At 39.1% G+C, this 12,997-nt stretch overlaps 1 protein-coding gene across 17 annotated transcripts in view; it reads right to left on the bottom strand.

Moving 5' to 3' along the window:
- The window catches only part of MAGI1 (membrane associated guanylate kinase, WW and PDZ domain containing 1), a 614,474-nt gene that overhangs the window by 72,181 nt on the left and 529,296 nt on the right, over positions 1-12,997 (bottom strand). For all 17 annotated transcript variants that reach the window (XM_037040898.1, XM_037040888.1, XM_037040886.1 and 14 more), the window contains 4 exons: positions 10,734-10,858; positions 8,183-8,275; positions 3,433-3,615; positions 2,263-2,883 (listed from right to left, as the gene is read on the bottom strand). In XM_037040898.1, coding sequence (XP_036896793.1) covers positions 2,263-2,883; positions 3,433-3,615; positions 8,183-8,275; positions 10,734-10,858 — 1,022 coding nt within the window. The remainder of the gene's footprint in view (positions 1-2,262; positions 2,884-3,432; positions 3,616-8,182; positions 8,276-10,733; positions 10,859-12,997) is intronic.

The following is a 12,997-nucleotide window of genomic DNA, read 5'->3' on the forward strand; positions in this document are numbered from 1 at the left end:
TAGAAAGATTAATAGTAGCTACTCTGGCCTGCCAACTGAACATGTTCACACTTTCTGTCCCACGTGTAAATCAAACACAAGGCCTACGGCGTATTTTAAAGACTGCCGATGTTACAGTTATCTTAAATTATCAAGTTCCTGGAGTAAACTATGCAGATATTGACTACCGATGCAGTATATTCTTGGTCTTTCCATATTACTTTAATGTTATATTCATTTAATGAATATAAAATGTAATGGCACTGATAAAAAGAAGGTCTCAGAAATTAAAAAGAGAGAATGCAAACACTTGAAATCAAGAGATATGTTTTTATAATCAGTTTGTTGCTAGTTTGGGCATATTCATTGTAATATGATTCCAGTAATCACTGTCAGTTAATAGACTGTGAGGAGACTGTATTTTTTGGTCCCCTTAAAAGTGAATCTAACAAATAAAGGTAAACTGAACACTTTGACAAAAGAAGGACAAATACATTAGGTAGCGGAGCAGACTGCTCTGTGATGGTCAAACACGCAGGGGCAGAATCAGAGACGCCCCAATGAACTAAAGAGTGCTGAACGTTTTCCAAGTTGCTAACTACAGAAATCAACAATTATGTGAAAATCAGTATTTTTCAGAGTGCAGTAAGGCAGAGTACCAGACTGCAAACTACAGACTGGAGATGGACTTCTGTCGTACCACGGGCTGGCACCTTCCTATCTATCAGGGACATGGTAAAAATGAGAGGTGTGTGACAGTATGAAAGTGCTTTGTAATTTGCTGATTTATGTGCAAGTGCCAAGTATTATCATCATTATCCTTACACGCAAGTGATCTAGACACAAGAGACTTCAAAGTTGTATGGGTGGAAACATTTTTAAGAATCACATCTGCACAAGAGCTTTTATAACTGCTCAAGAAAGATCGAGCATTTCAATTCTCACAGACAGCTGCTATGAATTTTGGGTTTCCTTCCAATGACACTAATCATTTCAATCACAGAATGCACGGCTTCACAAGAGCATGCGAATGGGCTGCTATGACAGAAACGAGTGCCACTCTTGCAATGGAACCAGGAGAAAATGAAAGCCTGGTTCCTCATGGCTTTTCAGAGGGTCAGAATATGCTATGCATGAAACAAATCATGTTGGCAAGGACTGAGGGGACTATCAATCTCAGGCACATTGTGTGAGGTGATCAATCAAGACTAGTCACAAGTACATATTTAGAAATAAGACACTTCAACACTGCGGAAAATATTCCTCAGTGTGAGGTCCTGGGAGTTCTGGCAGAACAAGGGTGGAGTATGAAGGCAGGGGAAAAGAGGAGGTCTGACGTCTCAAAACTTGGCATCTCTCACTTCTCTGAGATCTTTAACCACTTCATTAAATCATGGGTATGCTGAGATATGTTTTTAATAAAATTGGCAGAGCTGCTGTTCCTGCAAGTATAGACAATCATACACTAATTCATTCATTCATTCATTCATTCAATACCTATATGTTCATGAATACCTAGCAGGAGCCAGATACTGTGTTAAAGGCTGGGGATAGAGCTATCTACATTCAGACATGGTCCCTGGCTTTATGTATCTTACATTCTAGTGAAAAAGAGAGCAGCAAAAAATAAATATACAAATCAATGACTTGTGATAATCATGATAAAGGCTATGAAGAAATGAGGTAATGAAGTAGAGACTCCATGGAGGTGTTAGGGGCTATTTAAGATAAATGATAAGTGAAGCCTTCTCTCAGAAGTGATAGTGAATGAGACTGAGCCAGCCAAGGGAAGAGTTGGGAAGAGTGCATGTCAAGCAGAGGGGCCAGGAAGAGCAAAGGCTCTGAGACATGAGGGGCCTGGAGCTCAAAAGGCACTTCAGAAAAGAAGCCAGGTAACTAGAGCATAGTGAGCAGGGGAGAAAGGTGTGGGAAGAGTGGCCAGGAGCCACGTTTCACACGCATGCGGGGCAGGCCAGGTTCAGGAGAACTAAAGGATAAAAGTTTTTAAATCTTAATGGTCATTAAAAGACACAATCTGATTTATATTTAAGAGTATCACCGTAGCTGCACATACGTAACCTAATGTATAAACACGACCTTTATTCTAAAGATGCTAGCATTAGAAGAAATCAGAAAATATTTTGAATGCATTTCCAAACATTTAAATAAAAACTGTAGAAAAGTCGACATTTAAAAAGTCCTAAATAGCCAACTGAAAACTAGTTACATCAGACAATGGGTTATGGGTTAAAAAAAATCAAAGAACAAAATAAACCTACATACCTCCTCGTTGCACCAACAATGTGACCTCACTTCCCTTTGGACATTCGATCAGCATATCCACGACCTGGTTGTGAGTCAGAGCCTGCACATTCTTCTTATTCACTTCCACAATAAGATCCCCTTCTTTCAGACCTCGGCACCTTGGACTGTCAACAATCTGTTTCACTCTTTGGCCGCCCCCACCTGGACTGTCTGCGATAGTAAAGCCAAAGCCCATTGGCCCTTTGACTATATGAACAGTTATAAGTTCTGGCTGAGTGGCTATGGAGGAAGCCAAAGAGACAGTGTCATTGGGGTAACCATGGGAACTGTTTGAAGCCACGTCTGCTGGGCTGCTTGGCCTGGCGTCCTTCATGCCATTGACTTTGCCTGTTTTACTACTATGACTGGCAGGTGAATCATAGTTCTCTTGCCCATTCACAATAATTGGTTCTTTATCCAAAATGGCCACTGAGGTCACTAAACTCGTATTGGGGTCATCTGGGTCAAAAGGCAACGGATAACCTCGGCAGAGTTCAAGGTCCACGCTGGCACCGATAGGAATGGACTGGAAGATTTTCACAACTTGTGCATGTGTGTGTCCCAAAACACAAGTGTCGTTCACACTGACAATTACATCTCCTGCAAAAGGTAAAAGTTTGGGGGTTAAAAAAATACACAGAAAATTTATATCAACATAATAATATAAATGCCTACCAATAGGAAACTGAACTGAAGCTGAATTTGGGGGTGGTATATACTAGGACACAAAGAGACTACTTCTATTACTTATTTTAATGGCTAATAAGGCATTCTTTTAGAATCCAGTGTCTTCCCTGCTGGTGAGAATATAAGATCACTGAAAAGAACATTGGAGCTTTCTTCTAGAACAAATTCTCACTGCAGAAATCCAAGTTCAGAATTCATTTACTCAAACAGATCTACAATTTTAGGAAATTACTGCTTTACTCTACTCAACAGCACCTGAAGAGCTCCCCAAAGTTGAAATGGCTTCTAAGGTTTTCCTCTATACCAGGGAATGCATTTACGTAGAGTAGGAAGTTTGCTCATGTGAAGTTTTCACAGGAGATTTATAAACTCATGAAATCATGCTGCTGTTTGGTCCTGTTTGAGTGCTGGGTAGAAGTCTTACCACACAAGGAATGCTATTGGGTCATGCGGTTTCTCTACCTGTTTCCATCTTGCCATCCAATGCAGCAGGACCATCTAGGACCAAGCTCTTGATCTGCAGAAACTCATCAGGTTCATCCCCTCCAACAACTGTGAAGCCAAAGCCACGGCTGCTCTTCCGCAGCTTTGTGTGAATGAACTTGCCTTTCAACTCTGAAGGGTTTCGTGTAAAAAAGGGTTTGCCTAGATTAAAACAAGAAAAGTATAAAGTCATGAGGAGTGAAACGGTGAACTATATATGAGATGATACTACAGATAATTCTCCAAGCTCTTGTGCTGGGGCACTCAGGCACCTAAGTGTCTAAAAGAGTCCTCTCTCGATTTCCGTAATTGGGGTGACTCTTGGTCCCTTCGTTTAAGGAGGGGCACATGGAACTGACAGCCTGTCAGCATGGAGATCCAAAAGGAAATCGAAGAGAAGAATCAAGCTGATGTCCATCATCTGATACCTGCCCATGGTTTCAGTTCACGTGGTTTGACAGCAGTGGAGCTGCCACAGGGCCCTTCACAGAAAGAGTGGGCCTCTTTGCTTTGCGTCTCTTGTGTTGTTATTTTTTATACTTTGCAATACAGCTTCTAATGTATTGCTTTGAGGTTGGCTCCCATTTGTAAAACCAAATCAGCAAAATGCTTAGCTTTTAATTAAAAAGAAAACTCCTCCTGAAAAAACATAGACAATACTAAGAAGCATATTATGGTCACAAAGAATAATTTGCTAAAAATTATTAGCAAATCACAATCACTACTTTCAAAATGAAAAGAGTTATAATTTTACTTTGATTTAAATTCTAAACTCAACTGATTTTTTCCGTTAATTTGCAACTTTTAACAATCTGTTAAATAGTCTAGACATGTACGCTGCTAAAATGCATTGTTTGAAAAAAATGTAGGGGTCTAGAGGTAGCTCAGTGGTATAGTGCATGCTTTGTCATGTATGAGGCCCCAAGTTCAAACCCATACATCAAAAATCAAATAAACTAAAAAATAAAAGAAGTTTAGAAAAGTGGTTTGGAATATTTTAAAAAATAAAACAAAGTAAAAACCTAAACTAAGTGAAATACTCACTAACAAGAGTCATATAACTCCAAATTCAGTTGTTTTATTTAAAATAAATTGACAGATATATAGCTAAATAACCTCCAAACATGCTGCCTAAGGTTTTATTGAATTTTCTTGAAAACATTCATAAAAAACATGTTGTACAGAAACCAACAGTTTTGTGTTTTGTTAGTTGGCATTTCACTGTAATTTAGAAACTTACTGGAATTTCTCTGGTTATCCCAGAAGCTCAGACTCTTTCAATTCTCCTAATTATACTTCCTATCTTGTCCTTCCCACAGTTTCCCTATGTGCCCTGTGTCTTTCCTATCAAAGATGTTAGGAAAAATTTAAGAAAAAACAGGAGAAAAAATCTCCAAAACTCCTGTTCCAGAGCCTGGCACCCAGAAAGTTATTTTTGGTTAGCATTAACTAAAAGGACTTTTTAAAAAATGTCTCTGGGAACATATATCATTTCTCAAAAGCTTTGCATATTTCAAAAGCTTCAGGCTTTTACAGAGAGAAGCTCTTTAAATTGCCTCTTAAATTGGAGTCACAAGTCTGCTTCTCAAGCTCCTCCTCTCTGGGGAAGTCCCAAGGCTGGTGGAAGCTTGACAGGCCCCATCACCATGGCTAAAGGAAGCAAAGACACAGCAGGTTCCCCGTGTAAGGTTGTCTGCCAAGGCACCAGGAGGCCATGCAAACTGCAGCCAAGGCTTGCGGGAGTCATGGCATGGTAATGATTCATAGCTGCCATGGCAATCACCCAGTGAGGACAAGTGAGATGACCCCCCAAAATTACTTTGTGGTGTGTGTGGATAGGCTGTGCGAGGGCATACTGGGAACACCGCTAGGACACCAGTAGCCATCACCTTCCCAGAGACGCCTTCCTGACCGCTATATGAAAAATTGCAATGCCTTCTCCAACATTTCCAATCCCCTTTTCTGTTTTTTCTGTTGTTGTTCTTAGCATTTATCGCCACTCAACACAGTCTTATGTCTCACTTACTGGTTTGGCATTTTGGCTCACTGTCCCTGCCCCTGTGTGGGGGCAGCACATGTGCACACACATGGGACCACTAGATATAAATTCTGTGCGGATCTCTTCTTGTACGGCCAGTGTGCAGAGCACTGTCCCTTTCATTTTACGTGCTCCAAAAACATGCACTGGATGAGTAAATGAACAGCAGCACAAAGAAATGAGATTTAACGTGTCTTTGAGAAGGCTAGAGGAGGTGGGTGTGTGTTTAAGCTTTCCACTCTTATTATAGGCAAAGTTAGAAAAGGTGAAAATGTACCGGCAGTTTATCTGAATGAATTTTTAAAGGGCATTAACATATTTTGAGCTTAGTATGTTTTAAATTCATTATAGTCATTAGCTGAAGCTTGAAGCTGACCACCGATCTCCTTTTCAAGGCTTAACAAAGGGAGGGAAGATCAGAGGGTTTCACACCTATGCACATTTTATTGTGTTTTATGTATGGGAGGGTCATCAGCTAATGAAGCTTGGGAAAAGCAATGTCTTTCTACCCACAAGCAGTGAATTTGGAGCTCTCTCTGCTGTAGCCCTGTGGTACATGCCATTTTCCAGGAGGTCCTGGTTAGCTGCCAGTTGTAATATCTGGTTATGGGAGATAATCTCACTGTGTAGCTCTTTATTAAACATACTCATTTTCAGAACCTGCCCCAGACTCAGTGAATCAGAATCCTCTGCATCTTGGTCCTCAAATCTGCTTTTGAACACCCTTTAGGTGGCTGCTTCCCTGTCAGGTTGGAACCATTCTTGGCACTACTGTGTAAAGGCCCTGGACACCACCGCTGTCCAGTATAGCTTCCATGGTGCAATTAACTGTTAAAGACCAGGCTCAGCATGGAGATGCATAGGAGAATGGCTGGAAGAATCTACATGGTCCCCAGGGAGAGTGCAGTGAGTCTCTCCCAAATCCCAAACCCAACTGGGAATGAAGAGAGTCAAAGAAGAAAATAAAGGAAAGAAGGTCTAGAAGAAAGAAGAAGGAATCTGAGATGAAGCTTCTAACACAGGTAAGTAACTTTGGACCCTTACCTCATCGGTGCACTAAGTTTTAGGCACCCAGATTTGAACCTTTAAAGCTTTATTTATTTAACTTCTAAGACAATTCTTTAAGGAAGCTGGGCTGCTTAGTATATATGTATGCATGTACGTATATACACCTACATTCTTTCACTCCACAATGAATTGGTATCAAAGGAACTCTGCCTAGTTTGGAATACCCTATGGTGAAATAGTCTCCTGCTCTGTGGGATTTAAAGTCTAAAGAGAAAACTATTGTCAAATAGCTGAACACAAAGAAACAATTATAAACTGTTAAATTCTATAAATGAGAATAAGTTGGGAAGACTGAATATAAAAGAAGAATCTAGCAATAACCTAAGATGGGTAGAAGTTAGCACACACCAGCAGGAAAAGACAGCTGCAGAGGGAATAGCATATGCAAAGGCTCTGACGCGGTCTAAGTTCTGCTGGTTCAAGGCACTGAAGAGGCAGTGTAGCTAACTTACCAGGAGAGGGGGAAATGAGACAACATGAGGCTGCTGAAAAAGTTCTATATTTAAAAATATGAAGAAGGCCACAATCATGTTGATATTAATTAATGTTATTACCTACTGTTATATCTTTATTAAAACCATTATCATCATAAAAAGTATACCCAAACCAGCAGAAATTATTTTACATAAGTTGATATTAATACCAATCTCATGACAATATCGGCTACCAGGGAAACAATTTCTTTCTTATGATAATTATAATGGAGGAATCAAAATTAGAGAAAATACTTATTCTACTTATTTATATCTCTCTAAAAATGGAGAACACATTTTATAGTCTTTTTAACAGTTTTGTACCACAAACCTTCCTCAACTCTATCAAATATGATGCTTGTTCTATTTTTCTTATTTAAAAGAAAAAAATTAAACAACCCGAGAACCTTTTTTAACACTGAAGAGTAATGAGGCCTGAAAGTAGCAAGATTTGGGAGCTTTCAATTTTCAAAAATGAGCCTCTCTAGGTTATCAAACTTTTTGTGACTACAGAAAAGTAAGCCCCCACGAAATGTAAAACGTGTATAAATGCCAAAACTGCAGCAAGAATCAGAGATGATAATGTAAAACAGTATCAAACCATTTTAAATGTACAGAAAAGTTTTGGGTAAAAGCAAATATGTTGACTAGAATCTTGAAATATCTAATGCTTAGTTTTCAATTTACCGTATTTAACAAAATTGTTAACTATCTGTGGTCTCTCAATCAATGGTTCACCACTCTGGATGACACCATTGAGACACGTCTGATTGTTACAACAGGGAGAGGGTGGTCCTGGAGCCTAGTGGGTGAGACCCTGTATGCTAACCATCCAACAGGACAGCCCCGACATGGCATTATCTGGCCCCAAATGTCAACTGTGCGGGGGTTGAGAAATCCTGGCTTAATGGATCCTTGATGACGAGTAGTCATTAATTTTATAGCACTACAAATAGCTGGAGAAATTCATAGAGAAGAGTTTCTAATCTTTTTCTGACAATTCTGATTAGTGATATATTTAGAATTTCAATCATTATGGTTTTTACTATCAAAAGAATGAGTTGGGAGTTACAAGATTCCACTCCTTAAAGTGCCTTTAAAAATCAGGTTTTTGAGCTGAAACAAAGATGTGATTATAAAAACCCTTTACCCTGAAGTGGAGCAACTCTGGCAGGCTCGGGGTTGCTTGTGGGGTGGTTGGGAATACCAGGAGGCACGAGCGAGGAATGGTCTTCTGTCCATTCTGCAAGACAGGAAATAAATAGCTCACTTAGGATTCACCTTTTTCTTCATTATAAAACTGCCCAAACCAATAAAACCAGGGGCCAATAACCTTTTTTTTTTTAAAAGGTATTTTAAAAAAAGGTATTTGATTCTACTCTATGTTAAGAATTTCAAGATTCTCTCTCTGTCCTTTTTTTCCTAAGACCTTGTGGATAGAAATATTATGATATAATCAATAAATCTCTAGTTTTCTCTGGCTGGAGACTCCAAAGTGAAACCAAGTCAAAAACATCTGAAAAGATCCAGGCAACTAAAGTCAGCCCAGTAAGGAAAACACTTATGTAACACAGCTGAGGCATGGGCTTGGCTGCTAAGCCAGCCGAGGTAGTGACAGTGAATGTGCTAAGGTGCTCTCTCCTATCATCTCTGAACTCCAAACTGGTCCCTCACTGTAGTCTCGTTCCCCTTGGAGACCCAGAAATAACTCAGTGAGTGACCCTTGACATTTACCCTAAAGTTCCTTTCCAGCTCAGCTCACATACTCAACGGAACATTCCCATACCCCAAACTCCACTAACACTACTAAGTTTTACCAGCTGAGGTAAAATATTAAAAAAATATTTTTTAAAAAATAGAAAAGAAATTGAGGTAGAAAGAACTTTTCAATAGGTGAGCATTCTCTCTTTTTATCTCTCTAAAAAATAGTCTCTAGCAGTGGTTAGCAAATTATAGCCAAAGGGCCAAACTGGGCCTAATGCCTGATTTTATACAGCTTGTGAGTCCGTAATGGCTTATATGGTTGAAAACAGAATGAAGGATATTTCATAACACATGAACATTAAGTGAAGGCTAAATTTCAGTGTCTAGATATAAGACAGCACTGGGAAACAGGCCTGCCTGTTATATACTAGTTATTCCTACCCAGCTACAGACAGCATGAGGAGTCGTAAAGAGACTGCATGAACAGAGGCCTCAAAATTTGCTGCACGCCCATTTGCAGAAAAAGTATGCCTACTTCCATCTATGATCTATTTTTATTATATGCAATATTATAAAAAGTGCTATACTTGACATTCATGTGTTATAGTGAGAGTGTATTAAGCCGATTGTTTTGAAAGAGTGGAATAAAAACTGGGAAGAGCCTAAGCATCTATTGATAAACAGATGGCTAAATGAAGTGGTGACATTTATATAATAGACTATAAGGCAGCCATTCAAAAGTGTGAGATAAGTCAATATTAACCAACTTTGAAATATGTGCAAGGAATATATTTAAGTGAAAAAAACAGGTCACAAAACTTAAATATTGGGTTGGCCAAAAAGTTCATTTAGGTTTTTCCATAAAATGAAAGACACGTTTTCCATTTTTACCCAAAATGTTATTGATTTGGATATTTTGAGCATGTTGGCTATCTCCCATGTGATGTAACATTGACTGTTCTCAATTAACGTCTTAATTTGACTGCCGTCAACTTCAACTGGTCCACCCAACCATGGAGCATCATCCAGAGAGAAATCTCCGGCATGAAACTACGCAAGTCACTTTTGACACAATCAGTCACAGCACCTTCTCCATATACTGTTCAAATCTATTTTTGTGTTTCAGGTGCATTTTTACCCTCCATGAAATTATAAAGCATAATATGCTAAAAATGTTGTATACTTTCTTCCTTCAATATTAAAATGACTACACAAAAATTCACCAAATTTGATTAAGTTTTTTTGTGAATACACGCTTATATAACAGCTGTTACAATGCAGTCTAACAAAATCATTTTGAATGAAGTTATAGAAAACTAAGTGCTACTAGAGCCATCTCACAGAGAAACGAAAAACCTTGACAAACTTTTTGGCCAACCCACTGAATACACATATAAAATATTATCTTATTTTTTGCGAAAACATGCATATTTTTATATCCCTAGAAAATCTATGTGCAGTTTTTACCTATAAGAATGGGTTGGGAACAAGTAGGGGAAAATTTCATATTCTACGCTCCTGAATTGTTCATATTTTTACAGAGAGCATGAATTAACTTGCAATTTTTAAAAAGCTGCCGAATCATCAGTTTTTTGTGATATTTGCATGTAATCTCACTAAAAGCAAAAGTCAGTTTCATACCTGGTAACTTCCCGCTAAGGTACTAAACAGTGGTTTAGACTTAAACTCCATTTGCTATGCAAAGCTTGCTGGAAAAAAAAATTCTTTCACTATCAGAAAGTTCTCCAATCTAAATTAAAGGTCCTTTCTAAATTAAAGTGGAAATTTTGGTGCCTGTGAATGGGGTCTCCCACTTGACCGACCCATCTGGGTTCTAGGGCAGGGACTCTGGCAGCTCTGCATTCCTCCGAGCAGGACATCAAGTCCTCCGGGCAGCAGGAGGACTTGACCGTGCAGGCCAGTTCTGACCACATGGGGGTGTCAGCGCCAAGGCTTTGCCCTGCACTCCTCAGCCCATAGATGGGAAGAGAGCAAACCTTCTGACTGCGGCTGCTGCTGCTGCGGCTGCTGCTGCTGCGGCTGCTGTGGCTGCTGCCCAAGCTGTTTCTTCCGTTTGGCTTCTAGAACTGGGTTCTCATATTGTGTCTTCCTGTTGATGTGGCTGGAGCAGGAGGCAGACAGTACCTAGTTAGAAAGCATTTCATCCCACAAGCAAAATGCCAATCAGGCGAACTCCCATGAGTAGTGCCTGAGCAAAGCAGGTGGTCTGAGTTGCTGACCATCTTGTGTCAAGTGTGCAGTTAGGTAGAGGAAAGAACAATGATTTCCAATACTGACTGCTTGTATGTACCAGAATTGTGTTGTAAGATTTATGCACATTTTATTTTAAAATATTTAATAAATTCCAGGAGTTAAGTCCTATTATTATTATTTATGTTTTATGGATTAAAATAAGTAAATTTCTGAGCAGTTAAGTAATAACTCACCTAACATAACAAAGTTAGTAAATAGTAAAGAGGCAGACAAGCTCAGGTCTGCCTGCTTTCAAATCCCAGAACTCCCAAATGCTCAAGGAATCACCTGATGGGGTAAACTGCTTTAATTCAACAAGAAATACATTATAGAATTATTTAAAAATGAGATTAAAACAGAGATGTGAGGATTCGGTAACATATGATGCCAGAACTGCCGTCTAACCTTCCATGACAGAATTCATGGATGCATCTGCACTCACCCAAACAGTAAAGTTCAAAGAAGTACTGTACAACATCTGTCAACTATTCTGATCAACAGACATGGGGTCAGGATTAAAAGTATAAGCCTTAGGCAAAAAGACTCCAAATGTAACTAACCTAAGTGTGATATGTGCAAAGTGACAAAGACCCACATACTTCAGATGGTCCTAAAACTAATAAGGCCATGGCAAAACACACACACACAAACACACAATATGAATACATAAATGGTTTTTTGATATGGCCATATTTAGTGTAGGTATATGTACACACAAATTATATAAATACACATGAGCATAACCTATTCGTACTTTTCTTCATCAAAATCATACTTCATCAGAAATTTGGGAACATAACAATTATATAATTATTTAGAATCGAATAAGTTGGATAGACTACCCTTAATTTCTATTGTAGGACAGCTTGTTTCTTTCCTAATTCTTGTAGACAATTTCATGCTAATACATACTCTAACATTAACAAGGCATTAAATCTGAAAAGATACAGGAAGGCAAAGCGTAGAGTCGGAAAACAACTTGCCACTTAAACCAAATCTCTTCATCAAAGCTGTGTTACCCATTCCTTTTCGGTTAATACACAGCTGAAGAAGCACTCAAAATGAGCCCCAATTAGGCAAGAACCTCACTGTACATGTGCGAGAAGGATGATCTGTTGAGCACACAAAGGAATTTTATTTTACAAAGGTCAGAGAAATGACTGAGCTTGCCTTTCTGACGCCCCAAATCACCATCCTCCCTGTTAGGAAAATAGTGGGCAATGTGAGTAAAGGCCAAGGACACTTGCTATATTGTACGCATAATTTTTTACAATAAGATGCTGAGCATTTTACGACCCAATGTTTTCACATCCTATGCTCTTATGTCCAGGATATTACACAAACGACTTCTCATTGCCAACAGCGTGTGGGACAGAAAGCCTGTCAGTTATTTTATTGTGGCAGGTAGAATTATGATGACAGGACATTCATATGGCATTTGTTTCTTTCAAAGGATCTTTTATTAGTTATTTCTCATCTTCCGCAGAGGAAATGATATAAAGCATATTTATTCAATGTTTAATCACTTGGGTTTCTTTTATTTTCATTGGTGTCATCCTACTAACCAACAGGTTGGAGGAAGACAAAGTCTGTGGCTGGTGCTAGAATAAGGAGCACAGTATAGAGGTCATGATGAGGGCTCGAGACTCTTAAAAATGCACAGGAACCACATGTATGGTCCTCAGGCACAGGAGAGACAAAGAGGCATACAAGACCTTGCAGGTTAGGCTAGTCCTCAATTTCCTTTTTTATCTTGGCAACATTTCATACATTATTAAGATCTGTCTGACCCAATAAAGTCTGAATGAATAAATAAGTAATTCTGACAAGCTCAGACTTGGGCAGGGCAAAATGCAGGCAATCAGGTCGTCCTCCTGAAATAGTCCCTACTCATTTGGTCTATTAAATTTTTGCTTTTCTCACTCATTCATCCATTCAACTAACACTTACTAAGCACCTCCCATATACCAGGACTACGTTGGGCCTCAGTAATGCAGTGGTACACAAA

This window comes from Sturnira hondurensis, unplaced genomic scaffold (assembly GCF_014824575.4).
Source record: "Sturnira hondurensis isolate 20B ecotype Veracruz unplaced genomic scaffold, ASM1482457v3 Scaffold0002840, whole genome shotgun sequence".
NCBI lineage: Eukaryota > Metazoa > Chordata > Mammalia > Chiroptera > Phyllostomidae > Sturnira > Sturnira hondurensis.